The sequence below is a fragment of the Micrasema longulum genome, unplaced genomic scaffold (assembly GCF_059751315.1).
Source record: "Micrasema longulum isolate JH-2025_06_02 unplaced genomic scaffold, ASM5975131v1 h1tg000876l, whole genome shotgun sequence".
NCBI lineage: Eukaryota > Metazoa > Arthropoda > Insecta > Trichoptera > Brachycentridae > Micrasema > Micrasema longulum.
The window spans coordinates 271,236-289,247 of NW_028278068.1; the positions used below are offsets into that span (position 1 = coordinate 271,236).

General features: G+C 32.8%; 1 protein-coding gene across 1 annotated transcript in view; it reads left to right on the forward strand.

The window, feature by feature from the left end:
* The window catches only part of Flo1 (flotillin-1), a 28,536-nt gene extending 12,364 nt beyond the window's left edge, over nucleotides 1–16,172 (forward strand). The window contains exons 5-9 of the mRNA XM_088231366.1: nucleotides 2,439–2,657; nucleotides 3,058–3,218; nucleotides 5,640–5,874; nucleotides 6,743–6,907; nucleotides 14,951–16,172. Coding sequence (XP_088087492.1) covers nucleotides 2,439–2,657; nucleotides 3,058–3,218; nucleotides 5,640–5,874; nucleotides 6,743–6,907; nucleotides 14,951–14,968 — 798 coding nt within the window. The 3' untranslated portion in view covers nucleotides 14,969–16,172. The remainder of the gene's footprint in view (nucleotides 1–2,438; nucleotides 2,658–3,057; nucleotides 3,219–5,639; nucleotides 5,875–6,742; nucleotides 6,908–14,950) is intronic.
* The last annotated feature ends 1,840 nt before the right edge of the window (nucleotides 16,173–18,012 follow it).

The window sequence follows — 18,012 nt, forward strand, 5'->3', positions numbered from 1 at the left end:
ACTGAGATAATAGCCATTTTGTGAAAAGAGTGAATTATAAAATCTACACAATAGTTTGAATGTTTTTGACTTTAACAAACGATAAACAATGAATATATATATATTTTTTTAAATATTACAAACAAGAATCTTATTGTGTATTTGACCAGTTTAAAAGATTTTTAAAGTACCATAAGATTTTTCTAGTATTGTGGGTGTTTTCTGCAAATTGAGAAATGCCGTTTTTGTGATCGACACCTTTTTCCGGAGGTGATTAATACAGTTTTTTATATGAAAGTGATCTGGCTGTTTTTAGCAGAACATAAAATCGACTTTACTGCACCTGATAACATCAATATATCATTTTTCCGAAATTGTGGACTGGCTGCTTTCTGCATAACTACGTTCAATTATTACAACTAGGTAAATTGAAAATAAGGATTTTTGAGTGGGATTTGTTGTAATTACCTCACGATACGTGGCTTGATGATAGTGGTAGTAATAATATTTTATATTTTTATCTGAATTGAAGTAAATATTTCAACTTAGGTATAACTCAAAACAATTATTTTGGCATTCGTAGGAATGTATTGAAGTTTTAATTTGCGTTGATTAAAATTTTTTAATGCAATTTTATTACCTCTATTTTTAATTAACGCGCTTTTCTTGTATTCCTAAATGTCTTAATATTGAATTATTCATGATTTTGTAGATATTTCTCAATAAAACTCCTTAGTCAATCATTTTAATATGAGATATCGACCAAACTCCTTAGTTTAGTTTTATTTTTCCTCATTTACTTTCAAGCACTTTTGCTTGAGCAGGCACCGTCTCATACTCATTGCTATACTTGAAGATGCCGGCTTAGGCAAAAGCGCTCTATAATTCAAAAAAGAAAAAGGAAACCAATCCAAGAAAGTCAATTGATACATTGTATCAATATTAATCTTAATATTGGACTATATAATATACTTATCTTTTTTCTTTTGCCACAGGGGGCCAAGGTACGTCAATTTATTTAGTTTAATGATTAATTTGGAAGTGCAATATTGACTGTAGTAAGACTTGGCCTAGCTTTTGCCATTGCATTGTTTTGCTTTTGTTTTATTAGTCAGTATTCAAATTCTAATAATTCAGCGTAGGTGCATAAAACTTGCAATTTTACAAATTTATTTTAATTTTTGTATCAATTTGCACCTTTTTAATACTAACTTATTATGCCACTAAGTAATATATATTGTATCTTGTTTCTTTATTTATTTATTTGATTTGATTATAGAATTGAAACACAGAAACAACAAAGTAAGATTTTTTATAGTTTGTGTTACGCACAGCACACTTGCTATTTTCAAAGCACCTTTAAGCAATACTATCACAAAGTTGTTTGTTGTCAATTTTATTTGTAAATGATTACACATAGTGTGTTAAGGCTGTAGTCTCGTAAAAAGCAAGAAAATCAGACAATTTAGCCATTTTATAACGCTGTTTTTTGAAAATCACCCAAGTAAAAAATATTAAGTAAACATGCATTCGATAAAAATAATCACCTTTAAAGTATTCCTGTTAAAAATATACTTTAAAGTATTAATAACTAAAATATAATTACTTTTCTACTGGCAGATCATGCTTATTAAAATATAGACCAAATTTTGGTACATTGATTCTTATATAAAGACTTAATTAATTAATTCTTATATAAAGGTATTAAAGTAAAATTTGTTCAAATGATTTAAAGATAATAATTTGAAAAAAAACAACTCTTAATTATATTTTAGTTAAATATAACTTTTGAGTATATTTTTTTACAGGAATACCTTAAAAATGATTATTTTTATTCAATGTGTGTTTATTTAATTTTTTTGATTGGAGATTTTGAAAAAACAGCATTTTAAAATGGCTAAATTGTGTGATTCCTTACTTTTTATGAGACTACAGCCTTAAACTCAGCATGATTTCATCTCTGCCGTATTTTAATGTGTATCTGTTATCATTTTTTTCGTAATGTAATTACTATCTATCCCTTGTAAAATAGTTGATGTATGGTTTTTTATGCAATAGTGCAAGCTATGTGTAGTAATAACCACACTTACAAAATAGGTAAAATACATGCAATTCTTAACTGTATAATAATCTACGGCACAGAATTGAGTTAACAATAAAACAAAAGGTGTATTAAGTAATATAAAAAAAGGAATTACACCAAGGGGAAAATATAAATTGTATAATTTTTCATATTTTGAAATATTGGTAACGATTCTATGATGTATGATGCTTTTAAATTCAATAAAAAACATAAGAATCAAATATAAAAAGAATATCTATTGTGAATATGGTTTGGATGACCAATACCCTGAACACATTTACAAAACTCGTATAGTGCACACAGCATTCATCTACGTATATCTTATACAATTTGTGTATTTCAGCGCAATATTAATTTATTTATCTGGTGTTGTCAGGGATATCTAAAATCACTGGGAATGGCCAGAACTGCAGAGGTGAAGCGAGATGCCAGGATCGGCGAAGCAGAAGCTCGCTGTGAAGCGCAGATTAAGGAAGCTATTGCTGAAGAGCAACGCATGGCTGCCAGGTTCCTTAACGACCGGGAAATTGCTAAAGCTCAACGCGACTTTGAATTGAAGAAAGCTGCTTACGATGTTGAGGTTCAAACCAAAAAGGTAAAATATATAACTTACCTTTTGTAAATTTTCAGTATTCATGTTATAGATAAACACTTTTCATTATGTTTTATCCCAACCCCACACCAGGGCTCTTGGCCTCATAGAGTTAGGGATAAGTTATTATATTTTTGTAATATGTGTATTTGTATAAATAAATAAATTGAATGCATGTCCTAATGAGAGTAATACATTGTTAGAAAACTATCACTGTGCAGATTATTTTATTTAATATTCCATGAGATAAAATCAATTATTAAAATATTCTAATACATATTATAATCTGTATTTCATAACCCTGCTTTACATTGCACCGTGTGTTTGGGGTCAGTAAAATTATCAAATCTTTATCTGACTTTACAGTGTGGTTATTTATAATCTTTTATGTAATTTTTTTCAGGCTGATGCAGAGATGGCCTACGAACTCCAAGCGGCCAAGACCAAACAGAGAATTAAAGAAGAACGAATGCAAATCAAAGTTGTAGAACGCACTCAGGAAATTGCCGTACAACAGCAAGAAGTGCAGCGCAAGGAACAAGAACTGGAAGCTACGGTCCGCAGGTATGTTTTCCAAAATCTAATTATTTTGCTGTAATAATACAGTATAACCCCCCTTTTCAAGTTTTTCAAGGGAGAAACAAAAAAAGTGTGAAACTGAGGAAAAGGCTAAAGTGAGTATGAAAAATTAATTCCTTTTTTTTTTACTTAGAGGGAGGTCTAAATATTGCTAATAGCATGCTATACCGATAAATATTTTGGGGCAGTTAGCCTGATCTAATTCAATTTCTAAACCACAACTTTCATTCCTAATGTATACAACCATACCACTTACATAGGACAGGCGCCGTGGCGCAGTTGGTTAGACGGCCCACTGTGGAACCGGCGTCGCGGGTTCGACTCCCGCCAGTTGCATGAAAAAAATCCAAGAAAGATTTCCTCAATTGGTCTGGGTGTTGTGGTGTATTTTTCGTTACCTCCTTCCACATCCCCTCTATCCCACCTGCTGACAAGCCTCAAAATAGAGGCTTAGCGGGTTATTCCTTTAAAAAAAAAAAATACAATTGTAGTCTGCATTAATTTACAATTTGGGCTGTTTAACCCAACATGTAATGCAAACTGCAAATATAAGTTAGAAGTTAGTAAATAGAAAGCAGATAGCTGCTAAACTGCCGATGTGTACAGAAAAATGGATCAATATTATCCGCAGAAGCCGTATTCAGCAAGCAAATTGCTCTATTAATGGGTGAATTCGGACTTGCATTTGTATGGCTGAAGTGGAGTGGAATGCCTTTTTATCCATTCGTTTTCCATTCCATAATTTTTTTATTCATCAAAAATTCAGTAAGGAATATTTTATTTAAGTTTATTTTTAAACATCGAATAAAAATGAGTAATTCCTTTAAAAATTTTGTCAACGCTACAAATATTTTATGAGAATATTAAAGTTATTATTGAATTATGAAATTTCACAGGACAAAGATAGGTTATAGTAAATACTATTGTATCAATTATAATTGATTATAAAATATTATTAGGTTAACCTGTTAATTTAATTTTGTTTATATCAGCGCTGTGTTTTACATAACATATAGTTTTATCATTTTGGTTCTTACTCACCATGACTTTCTCATCTTTGTACCAAACATAAATATTTTTTTTCCTCGGCAATTTTCTTGGTTTTCCGAATAATTTCTCTAAAATAAGGTCCAATCCATTCACCAAAATAAATCCCGTCAGATGTAATATCCTAGATACAGGCATAGTCACAAATTTGATCAGTAACTTTGGGGGTGCCTTTTCCTTCCTCTCTGGAATCCTCTTTATTTTCGTAATATCCTCTGATTGTATTACTACCCGACTGAAGCAGCTACCCTTAGAACAATTGTTCAAGTGTGACTCCTGCTATATCTAGGAAACTTTCTCTTGCTAACATTTCTGTATCCGCCAGATGAATTCCCATCTTCTTAACGACTAGTTTTTGCCTTCTGTCTTCAGTTTCCAGTGCTTTTATTTCGGTGGCTATTTGATTATTTTAAACACGAGTTTTATCCTATTTCTTAATGATTTCAGCAAACCGTGAACTAATAAATTCATTCCCCTTCATTGTCTGGAAAAATTACTCTCCTGTAATATTGCAATTTTGAACATTGGCCCTTTCAGATCCAAGTCACAGATTTTGTAATTACTTTTCCTGAAGCATAAGACTATATGCTACATCTGGTATAATAATGCAGTTCTCTGAATTTACTGGGTTGTTATGTCATATGCATTATATCATATATATGCAACAATGGCGCAAGAATTGCTATTGAAGAATGGCATTATCCAGAAAAAATCTACCAGTATCTTAAAGTTAAATCGGGTTGTTCCGTGGTTCGTGTTTTGGACTCACGGATCAGAGATCCGAGTTTCGAACCCCACTACCCCAATTTGATTTCCATTTTCTAATAATTAATTACTCCAAAATTGAAATATTTGAGTAGATCGTAAGAATGCAAATATTTATTTTTAAAACAAAAAAGTTTGTAATTATCAACAATGTTTCGAGTACGTCGCCGGATTTCACTTCCTAGGGACTAATATTAAAATGTATTGCAACAGAGAGGGAAAACATTTTTGAGAAGGGAATATGGAAGTCTACTCTTACTTCACAAAGGTCAACAAATGGAAGAGGTGGAGAAACATAGGCAGATTGATAAATGTTATATAGTGTGTAAAGTATCCACTCAAACAGGAAATATGTAAGCCTACTTTTACTTCACATGAGTCAACAGATGGAAGAGTTGAGGAAATATAGATGTTTAAACATAGGTAGATTGGTGAATGTTACACAGTGTGTCAAGTGGCCACTTAAACCAGCCAATGACATGTCATAAGCCCTGTAAATGCCTAGAATTCAATATTCCCTTCTCAAATCTGTTTTGCCTCTCTGTTGCAATAAATTCTGATTATAATCTCCCGATTACTGATTTACCTTTCTAGGCCTGCCGAAGCAGAGAAGTACCGCCTGGAGAAATTGGCCGAAGCCAATCGAATCCGCGCGGTTCTGGAGGCAGAGGGGGAGGCAGAGGCCGTCCGTGCCCGCGGGGAGGCCGAGGCCTGTGCCGCCCTCGCCCGCGCCAAGGCCGAGGCAGAGCAGGCAGCCAACAAGGCTGAGGCCTGGAAGGAGTACAAGGAGGCCGCCATGATCGAAATGCTTCTGGAAACCTTACCGAAGGTAACTGATGGAAAACTTAATCTGTTTCTGTATTATTTGGAATGTTTCACTTCCGATTGAACCTTTGTTGATGGTTTGAAGTAAATCTGATTTGTTGTACGTGTCCATATAAGTGGAGCCTACCAGATGAAAGTGTCCACTGAGAAGAGCTTATGAGGAAAAAGTGTCTGTAATCGTGTTAAAAGGTTTTTTATAAAAAGTATGTGTTACAATAAAATTTTTGATGTTTTAACAAGCATACATATAGAATTAATTTGTTCTAAATTCAATAAGTAAAATACTTCACGCCTGGCAGTGCACAACGGAGCTTTAGTCCCGACACTTAAGCATGGAAGCGAAACATGGAAATGGTAGAGGATGAAAGTAAAGTGAACGCGGTCGAAATGGGATCTCTTAGATGAATTTGTGGGAAAGCAATGTATGACAGGGTTACGAATTATGAAATCAAGTGGGAGTGCAAATCTGAGGCAGGTATAATTGATAAGATTTTGAAAGAGTCACTAAGATGGTTTGGTCATGTAGAACGACTGGATGACGAAAAAATGGTAAAGCAGTTGTATATATGGTGAGAATGAATGGTGAAGTAGGACAAGGACGACGGATGATTGGATAATCCAAAATCATATGTCTGGTCTTATCAAAACAGACAGAAGCGAAGAGCATGTATGACAAGATGTATGAATGTGGACGAAGCTAGGAATGTATGTCAGTATAGACATGTGCGGCGGTTTATCCTCTGCCCACCCCTACGTGGAAATGGTGTCATGGTAGTAGTAGTAATCTACTTCATGGTTACTCAGTAGTCAGATGGCTGTTCTTAGAAAAATCATAATGTAGTAAACTCAATTTTTCTTATTGCCTTTTCTAGATGGCAGCCGAGGTTGCTGCTCCTCTGTCGCAGGCCCGTAAGGTCACCATGGTATCCTGCGGCGGGGCCGAAGTCGGAGCTTCCAAACTCACGGGGGAAGTGCTCACCATCGTGCAACGTGTACCCGATGTTGTGCGCGCCCTTACGGGAATCGACATTGCCAAGGTATTTACAATTCGTCATGGTAAATTTCCTTCCTAGATTCGGGCTTTCCTATACCAGCGGCAACGTATGATGGCACCTTTGAAAGATTACAATAGTGTTGTGGAATTTTTTATTCATTCGATTTTTATGTTGGATAGAGTGAACAGAATGGGTTTTCATATTTGAGGGGGTTAAAAGCAAAACCGCCACTGCTATGACCACCGTTATTGGGAAGACCAACAAAACCAGTAACGAAGACTATTTCATTCAAGATCAATGTGCTCATTGAACTTAAAATTAAATGTCATTCGCTACTTATTATACTATGCACAAGTTGAGTTGAATTGGATTTAAAGGAAATAGTCTTTTCGCTATTTGTTCTGTTGGTTTTCCCGAAAACAGTAATCATGAACAGTGGTGGTTTTGCTTTTAACCTCCTCATTTAGGACTTGTTTAGTTTAATATTGCCTATAAATCGTTTTCTAATAACTGCGCATATTTTATTCATCCTCTACGATATTAATTGATGGCGTTTGATAAAAAAATATTTATCTATGTTTTTTGGTCATTCAACTACAAATATAAAATAAGACAAAAATAATAAAACGTTTTATGCTTCCCACAATAATTGTGCGCATGACAAAAAATATAATAAGGGTAATAACTATAAATCTGCAATTTTAATAATAATGATGGTTCTAATAGTGAATCAGTTAAAGAAATAAATATATATTTATTCAAAGTGTTATCTTTTATCACTTTTATTTTACAAAGCTAAACTATTTTGAATTGGCGCATAGCAAAAAGTTGATGTCAAAAAATAAACGCCTGAGTGTGATTAAGTTGAATTGATCATACTGCAAACTCTTTATAATGGACACACAATATAATTATATCGAATTCGATATTCAATAAAATGTCAATATTGTCACTCAATGGTATAATATTTGATAAATTATAGCTGCGGTGGTACCTCACTTTTGAGGTGACTACAACAATGATGTATGGCATGTGTTGCCTACACTTAGCTGTCAATATTTACAAAACTTCGAGACCGTGCAGACGTCAAAAGTCCCATCAAACATTGCCGTTGGTATAGTGAAAACCAATCAGTTTAAAAATCATCATGATTCCGTTATTATATAGTGCACAGCATCGGTACACCAAATACAGCGCATCTCGATCAGTTAATACATGAAAGTAAGATGGCCAGTTTCACGCTTCAGGTGCCAGCCATGGGGCTATGAGTATGAACATTTCATGTCCACCTTGCCGGGAATCGATAATTATACACGAAGGCGAGATATTAAGCCTTACGCTGTCTTTTCGTCAGTATTTTATATTAAGTCATTATATAGACGGAGGTCAATTTGTCCTCTTCGTGGTCATTCGACTACCACGCGAAAGATCTCTAGGTTCGCTGTATGATTAACATTCAATATTTACATAAGGATGTGTTGTACATTTCATAATTTTTGGACCAGCACCTGAAGCATTAGATTAATCATCGTGAATTTGTGTATCAATTTTTTTTTCTGATATGGTGCATTTGGCTTACCGATGCATTGCGTTATGTTCCATTAGGCGGTGATTATCATGATGAAATTTATATAGATGCATAGCTGTTTCATTTAATCGGGATATAAAATAAAATTAGCTATTAACATATTTTTTCTCCTTAAATCCTGTACTATGGTATGGCTAGGTAGTTAATTCATCAAAATAATTGTGATAGTTAACAAACTCTCAATGGAGATTCATTTTCAATGTTTTTCTATCTTTTGTATCTTAGTTTTAATAAATGTTGATATTTTTCATAGTCAGATATTTTAGTTATAGTTTAGATGCTTAGAAACAGAATTCAAAATTTATAGCATATAATGAACCTGATACAAGAGTCATATTCCTTAGCTTCTTTTCTTGTCCTTTTAGCTATTTATTAACGGACTAGAGTTTTAATAGCACTGTTATTTATTTTACTTCTCGATGTCTCTATACTCAATCGATTATAAAGTTTAGGTGCCTAAGTGTTTGACTTTTTCCTATCGTATTGTTACTTCCTCTTCTATGTTAATATACTCTTAACTTTCTGCTTATATAACCTAACCTAACCTCACCGTAGTCACAAAATTAATTGCAGACTTATCAAGTTTTATTTGCTTATGATGGGGCTGTGCTGTTAGGCCTGTTTATTGCTTTGGATTTCCATTGTTACAAAATAAAGCATTTTTTAAATTGATGTTTATTATATAAATAAAACACGAGTGATACTTTAATCCACAAATTTGGAATATCCAGTGACCGGTTTCATCGCTTTCGCGACATCTTCGAATTGATGTTTAAATCTGTATTTTGTCATTATACTATGAATAGTTATTTCTTATTATTATATTATTGATTTCAGAATAAAAATCAGTTAACTGATGTTGTTTTCATGGCTGCAAATACTAGTATAAAAAAAGTAAATATTTTTTTCAATTTTGTTCCAATTTACTAGTTTTCATATTTTGTTTTACCCAATTAGCAGTTTTCATAAATGGAATATACCAGCAACCAAATTTCCATAAAAATTAATAGAAATTTTTGTTTTATTTATTTAGCACATAAATAACAAAATTCATTTACATATATCAATTTATGTTTGTGCGTACTGATAATTGTTATAATATTATTTTTACTAGCATTTCATCATCTTTGTTTAATACAGATATTCATCAAAAGTTCATCTTAGAAGTTCCCCGAAGTGACATAAACTTTACTTATCATCATTGAAGCAAATGAAAAGCTTGTGTAATTATTTATTAGTCTATAAATATTCATGCTATGAATGTTTATCTAACTATGTACTTATTTACTCTTTTAAATTGCACCCATAAATAACCCAAGCTATGCTTTGAACTTAAATAATTACAAATTAAGGCTCTCACAAAAAATATAAAAATTTAGTTGCCCCTAAAACATCCTTGACGAATAGTTTCATAAACATTCAACCTGATAATTTTAATTTTCAGCAGCTATTAATAAAATATTTATATTTGAAGTTCTAATTTGTGGTTATTCATTAATCAAAACAAAATTACTTTGATTTTAACCACTTATTATTTATTTAACCCTTATCTTGGCACAAATAATTTTTTTTTTTACACATTTTATAGTTTAAAAGACTCTTCAGAATCCCAAACAAATTTCATTTTTTACACATTTGATGGTTCCAAAGGCTTCAGAAATCCCAAACAAAAATATATTTTTTGTTTTAATCAAAGATTATTATTAGTTGTGATAATGTAGTTAAGAAATAAAAATATGGTCAAGCAGTTTCAACTGAATGCTGTTTTACACGTGTTTTAGTTCATGAGAAAAATGAGATCACGGCTCGTTCCAATTCAAGTATATTGGAATGAGCCGTGTTTGCAAATAATACCCTCATATACATGTTACCAAGAAAAGGGTTAATTACTGACCAGTTTCGGAGCTAAACATGCTCCTTTATCCTCCTATGTTTTTTATTGTCCAAATGTACGAGTATATGCAAGGAATATAATGGATATGAAGATTTATTAATTAAAGTCTTTTATAGTACGGCATTTTACATTTCATTCCCTAATGTGAAGTCCACATTTACTTTTGTAAGTTTTGCAATATATTAGCGTTTCTTTTCTTCAGAAAAAACATTTATTTTATCCAATTTCCCTTAGGGCTAAAGTTCCTCATTCCATCATAGATACATTATACACACATGTATGCACAAAACAACCCTGATAATAAAACTTAAGTAAATAATTACATATACTATAAATTTTGGTAATTTACTCTTCACTTTGTTATATCAGGTTGGGGAAAAAGTAATTCCCTTTCCCTTTTTTTAAAACTAAGTACATCTCTTTCATTATTGGTCACATCAGATCATACGATACAGCGTTGTAAAGGTGTGAGTGTATACTACAAATGCTTCTTTGACAATATTACGATTGGTTGGTCCAGTCATGAACTATCGTGCGTCGAGTATGGAGGTCTCAAAGGTAGAAACTCGCCATATTTGACATTTTTACTACCTGAGAGGGAAAAACGCGTCAAAAGTGACCAAAAAAATTTGCAATGTATACGGGTCCGATACTCTTTCAGTTCATGCTGCACAACAGTGGTTAGAGTGATTTCGTTCTGGTATAGTGGAGGTGAATGATGTACCACGCTCTGGTAGGCCTGTTGTAGAAAATGTAAAATAAAATAAAAAATCATGGAAAATATCAAGATAGACTGTCATGTTAGCAGTCGTAGCATCGTCCAGGAGCTGAATATCGATCATAAAATCGTTTTAAACCATTTGTAGAAGGGTGGATTAAAAAAAGAGCTCGATGTTTGGGTGCCACACGAGCTGATGCAAAAAAACCTCATGGACAGAATTTCCATCTGCGAATCGCTGCTGAATCGCAACAAAATCAACCCATTTCTGAAGCAGATGGTGACTGGTGATGAAAAGTGGGTCACTTACGACAATGTCAAGCAACAGAAATTGTGGTCGAAAGCCAACGAAGCGGCCCAGACCATGGCCAAGCCAAGACTGACGACCAGGAAGGTTTTGCTGTGTGTTTGGTGGGATTGGCAGGAAATACTCTACTATGAGCCGCTGCCCTATGGCCAAACACTCAATTATGCCCTCTACTGTGAACAACTCGACTGTTTGAAGCTGGCGATCGAACAGAAGCAGCCAGCATTGGTGAATAGGAGAGGAATCGTGTTTCATCAGGACAACGCCAGGCCGCACACATCTCTGATGACGCGCCAGAAGCTCCGGGAGCTCGGATGGGAAATTCTTATGCATCCGCCCTATAGTCCGGACCTGGCACCAAGTGACTACCACTTGTTCCTGTCTATGGCCAACGCGCTTGGGGGTACAAATTGGCTCTCCGAGTTTTTTGGCAATAGGGACAAGGGCTTCTACGAGAGGGGCATTATGAAGTTGGATTCTCATTGGCAAAGAGTTATCAAACAGAACGGCGCATATTGACTTAAATCGGATTATTGTAACACTTTTTATAAAGCATTGAAATAAAGCAAAAAATACTAAATTACTTTCTCCCCAACCTAATATAATTTTAGTCCTGGATAAATTACTCCATTAAAGTAAAACGATATGTTGATTTTAAATTACTTATTTCTCATTTCTCGATGAATTTCCATAAGTTATTATTATTCCATTGTACTTCAATGATCATTGTTTATAATTTTGAAAACAAAAATACTCTATACATTAAAAATATTGAGATTCAAGACTTTATTTTTATGCCACTTCTATGGCGGCATTCGAATGCCAAGGGTTAACAGTGTCTTAAGTCTAATACATAGGAAGGTAATAAATCAAGTCTTGAGAAGTATTTTGTGTTTGTCGAGGGATATGGAGTGAGGGGTGAGAGGGTTGAATTTCAATAATTTGAACTTGGTCTCGGTGAAAACAAAAAGAAATATTATTAAATAAACAAAGCTTCCCATAGTCTACTCCTAATTTGCTGAAACCAAGTGCAAACTCATTTCATGCCTCCACGAATACAACATACAACTTGACATAAATACTCGTTTTATTACCTCTGTATTTATGTAAACACTGTCAAAATTATAAAACAGAATTTTTATTAAATTCTAAATTACACCTCAATAAAGGAGCATTAATTTGAAGCTCGGAAACCAGTCGGTAATTAAATAAGTGGTTAAAAACTAGGTTTTTATTTTTATTTCAAGCAATTTGTATATTCAGCCGGGTGGAAGGAATTTGTCATTTTGGATTGTGCTACTCAACTTCCAGATGTAAAGAATATTATTATTCGAATCCCAAAACTTTTCTTTCCTACCCCTTTTAAATTATTGCTAGAAGAGGCCTCGGTCTCAATGGTTTGGTATGCTCCGCACCAGTAACAGTAACAAATAACACTTTCTATCTGGCAGATCGGCAGAAACACTCAAACACAATCGCAAGGAACTGCTGCTAAAACAAAACCTGTTGGTAAATAGTAGATAAGTGTAAGTTACTCGAAAATAGCAACTTTTTAATGCAGAATATTGCTATTATACTATGTAATTTTAAATTGTCTGGTGATAGAAAGTAGCTTATGCTATAATACTACTACATAATATTACCTTCTAGTAAACTTATTGTCCCGTGAAAATTATTTAAGCTATTTCTATTTTCAATCAAAGTGTTTAAAATGAAAATCAGTTTGTGTATTTAACAAATTATTTTGTCGGCCTGTTAATATTTTTGGGACCTTATGTTTGCTACAAAATAATATTTTTATAGTTAAGTAGATACATACGTATTGCATGCTTTAATAGTTTATTTATTTAGTCCTTGCGTATTTTGCAAAATATGTATTATTGTTTATACTTATAATATTAGAAATAAAACACTGATTTGAGTCTACTGAACACTTTATTTTATTTTTATTTTTACAAAAATTTCGAGACAATTGTTTCGCCTTGTTAGGGCATTTTTAAACGAATGTCAGTAGACTCAAATCAGTGTTTGATTTCTAATATTATAAGTTTAAAAATGAAGTTCTACAAAATAAACACCAAATCAATCAATGTATCATTGTTAATTAATTAAGGGTCAACTTGATTAAAGTAGGTTTAAAGCATATCATTTATGCAACCATAATATGTTATAAGTTATAAGCCACAAATTAAAAATTTTGCAGGATAGCAAAAAAACATTACTTGAACGAATAAAAATATTTTTAATGTCGGTTTTTTAAACAATAATTTCATTATCATTATTTCTTTTCTGCATCTAATACTGATAGGACACTGAATTGGTACATCAATCGCAGGGTATCTTGATAATTTCTGTTACATGAAGGTATGATGATCAGTCTTATGCTTCAGGTGTTGTTAGTCCAGGAACTATGAAATTCTCTATTATAAAATCACCCTCTTAAGTAAATATTTCATGTCAACCATATCGGGAATAGAACCCGAGACCTCTTTCATGGTAGCTAACGTTAAAGGCGCTGACCAATACACCATGAGGCGGACAAAATCTCAACAATAATCTCAGTCAGTTAATAGTAAAAAGAAACTTACACTGAATGATTTTAGGGCTTATGGCATTCCGCTTCAATAAAATCTAAGACATGTAACCCTTTGCGACCGGCAGAATTACCCCACTAAAGCTTTTGATTATGATTCCACCAGCAATGAATAGAAAAGAAATCCCAAAAGCCTACATTTTTAAAAAAGATACCTGCACGATCGTGCCGCTCAGGAATAATTTGACAACTGCACTTTTGCGCGTTTTGATGTTGTGTTGACAAAAGGCAAACAAACAAAAAAAACATAATGAACCAGGTTGTGGTACCGTGGCTAGGTTGCGGACTCACGGATCAGAGGTCCGAGGTTCGAACCCCACTCTACCCCAACTTGATTCCCATTTTCTAATAGTGAGTTTTTTACAACTTGTTGAAAATTGCCTCAATAATCTAAATATTTGGCTAAATAATAAGAACGCAAATATTTCCTTTTTTTTTTATTTAACAAATACATAATAATAATGATAATTTTGTATCCATATGTGTAGGCTTGTGACATATTATGTTTTACAGTTGCATGGATAATATCAACGGTCCCTACTTGTACTATCGAATCGGCATTTTGCGAGGTTTACAGAAGAGCAAAAACAAAGCTTGATAATTTTTTACTGAAATTGAAACTGTAAAATTGCCAAAGATGTATTTGTTGAAATACAAACGTTTGGCAATTCTACAGTATCTAATATAATATATATTGTAAAATATCAAGCTTTGTTTTTGCTCCCCTGTAAACCTCGCAAATTGCAGACTGGATAGTATACATAGGGACCGTCGATATTTTGAATTAGTTCCAACAGATCGGATGAAGGAATACTATTATGTATTCATTTTGAGTTTATTGTTTATGCTAATATTAAAATGTGTAGTGGATTATATATTTCATATCTAGTTTTTAAGAATGGTTTTGTTTATTTTTACAGTATTATAGTGCTTTGTGGTAAATATTTACATAATAAATAAACGTGTGATTTTAATTTTGTTTCAGTCTGTACGTGCAGCTTAAGTTGTCCCACAAATGGAAATATCTACAGCTAGGGTGTTGTTGTATTTATGCCATGTAATCCAAAGAATCTCTTTTGTTATTTGAATGCTTAAGAAATCATAATATAGTAAGTACATGATACTAATGAGTGTAAAATAAACTTATTTTTTTAAGTTCACTTATAAGTATGAGTACTACCTAATTCTTTTTTGTGAGTTTATTTTAACATATTGTTATTTAAGCACAAATTTAAGGCAGGTCTTTTAGACATGTTTTACAGCAACGTAAGCTTAAATATATCGCCATCAAATATGTTTGTTAATCTCAACCTTATATTATTTATATAGAGAAGTATTGATCTGTTTTTTAACAATGAGGAAGTTCAGTGGTTTTTTTTTGTTTTATTATTTGTTAATAGTCATAATAACTGGGCCAATTTTTTTATTTTATTATTTTTACGTATTGTATCAGTGCTGTGATTTTTTAAAAGTTTTGTATTTTTGAAATCACTCCGCGTTCGACGTCTCAAGTTCTCTTCCGCTTCTTTTCGGTCAGTTCTGCCACAGGTTCGTGGACTTCGGAAATCTTTCACAACTTTCTTACCATTGGTTGATTTATTTATTTTCATATATTTTCAAGAAACTTTGCTGTACAATTTATGCTCTAATTCTTATCGCGCGTAAGAAAACATTTTTTGTATCCAATTTGCCGTAGGGCTGAAGTTCCTCATTATTCAATAATTCTTCTTCGATACATGAGGTTTTCATTTTCTATGTTCAATAGTTATTTATAATTATTGTTTGTTTGTTGTATTATTGTTTATATATATAATATCTGAATTTAGTCGTAACTCTCCTTAACGCAATATTCAATTGATGTAAATACTTGTAATTTTCAGAAGGTAAAAACAGCTTTTTTGTTTGTTATTTACTATGGTAATTAATAAAAAGAAATTGCACCAGATTCCTCTAAGATAATGCTAAAATAGTTTTGACTTTTAATTGTTAAAGATTCCTCAAATTGTTGGGAAACTTGAATACATCCGTGAATGAGTACCATCAATGCACTTATTGAAAATTGTATGTGAGGTAAAGCTATTTTTCTACGTGTTGTATCTTGGTGTGTATATAATTATAACTTAATTGTCAGATTACTGGCGCTGTAAACAAAATTATTCTAAATGCTTAGAGTACAAATAAAATGGTATGTTATGTTGAAGGTTAAAGAATTTCTTTTCAATCTTTTCAATATTAATTTTACAAATACAGTTGTATTTATAGATGTTATTCTTATTATCCTTATTTATAGACAATTACTTATTTTTGATTATCTATGGCTCTTGTGTGCTAAAACTTTAAAAAGTTCAATTTTATCTAATAATCCCTGACCATATTTGGTCATTGTATTAAACAAAAATGGAAACAGCTATAAATTACATAAAATATATACATTATTTAATGCTAGTTCTTCATTCGTCTAAAAATTCTAATGCATAAAAAATGTGACTTTTTGAACACATCTTTCATGAGACTTATTAATACATAATTACATATAACATTGTGTGATCAATTTATAAATTAACATTAATATCTAGATTAACAATTTAAATGTAAGCCATTTTGGATTAAACTACTAATTTGACCAATCGAGAGTTTTGGCACATATGGGATATTCTATGCATTTCATTTTGTTATTTATTAAGTGAATGTATTAAATGAATGTAAAAGTTTATAAATTTTAAAGAAATATAATATGATATTATGTATGTTTTTTAATGAACTATTTTTCAGACATTTACATTTAGTGATATAATTTAACTGTTTTCTATACATATACCTTTATGGTAATCTTCCTTCTCACTAGTCATATGCCCGACATCTATAACACCATTGCTTATTTCTACTAATCGCTGGAGCACAATGACATGCTCGTGCTGTGGTCTGGTGTTCCAAAATCAGAAAGGGCAAGTCAGGGGGCTGCGGCGATGCTCTCTCCTAGAATGGTAGAGTGCTCGAGTGAGTATGAATTTGTTAGCGCCAGACTCATGTGGATCACCTTTTAGATTGGAATAACGTGCATTATGTTGATTATTGGATATGCCCCAGTCGTTTCGGTAGTTGAAGATGTGAAGCGTGAGCTCTGGGAAAATGTAAGGGAAGTATGTGCGAGGTAAAAACCAAATGAAATAATAATTATAGCCAGTGATCTGAATGGATGGGTGGGTACTCATCGAGATGGCCTCGAAACAGCCCTTGGAATGTATGGCGATTCTAGGATAAATGGAAATGGAAAAAGCTTGCTTGAAGTGTGTGTGTCTTGAGTGGAATCTTTTCGTTTCGAATATTTTTTTCATCATAAAGGTATTCACCAATACACATGAGAAAGAGGGAATGAAAGAACGATAATGGATTATGTGGTTGTCGACTCTAGATTATGAACAAACACAACCGACACTCGCGTGTTTCGGGGCGCTGAAATGAAATCTGATCATTTTCTTGTTCTAATCTGATTCTATTTCGTGGATGGTGCTCACGAACAAAAACTGTGACATTTTCGTCTAGAGTCAAGGTTGAAAAGCTGCAAGTCGAGAATGTAAGAGTGAAGTACGAAGGGGATTTAAACTTAAGTTTAGGAAATGCAGAAATAGAAGTCAATATCAACCAAATTTGGGAACGATTTAAATCGTGTCTGTGTGAATCGGCTAAGAGTGTATGCGGAATGGCGCCTCGAGGAGGAAAAAAAGGGGATGCATGGTGGGATGATAGTATTAAAGACCTTGTAAAGGAAAAAAAGGATTCATGGATGAAGCTTATAGCAATTAGTGACACCAATAGCAGTGAGTATGAAAGATCAAATAGTAGTTACAAAGTATACAAGAGGTTGGTTAAGAATGGAGTGAAAAAATGCAAAAAACGACTAAACGAAGAGGAAGGTACAAAAATGTTCACTAATTTTCACGAATGTATAACACTTTTTTGGAAAGAGGTGAAAAAGACGAAGAACTCCTCCGAAAGTGGAATTATAAAAACGATTAAATCAAAAAACGGCCGAATGCTAATGAATGA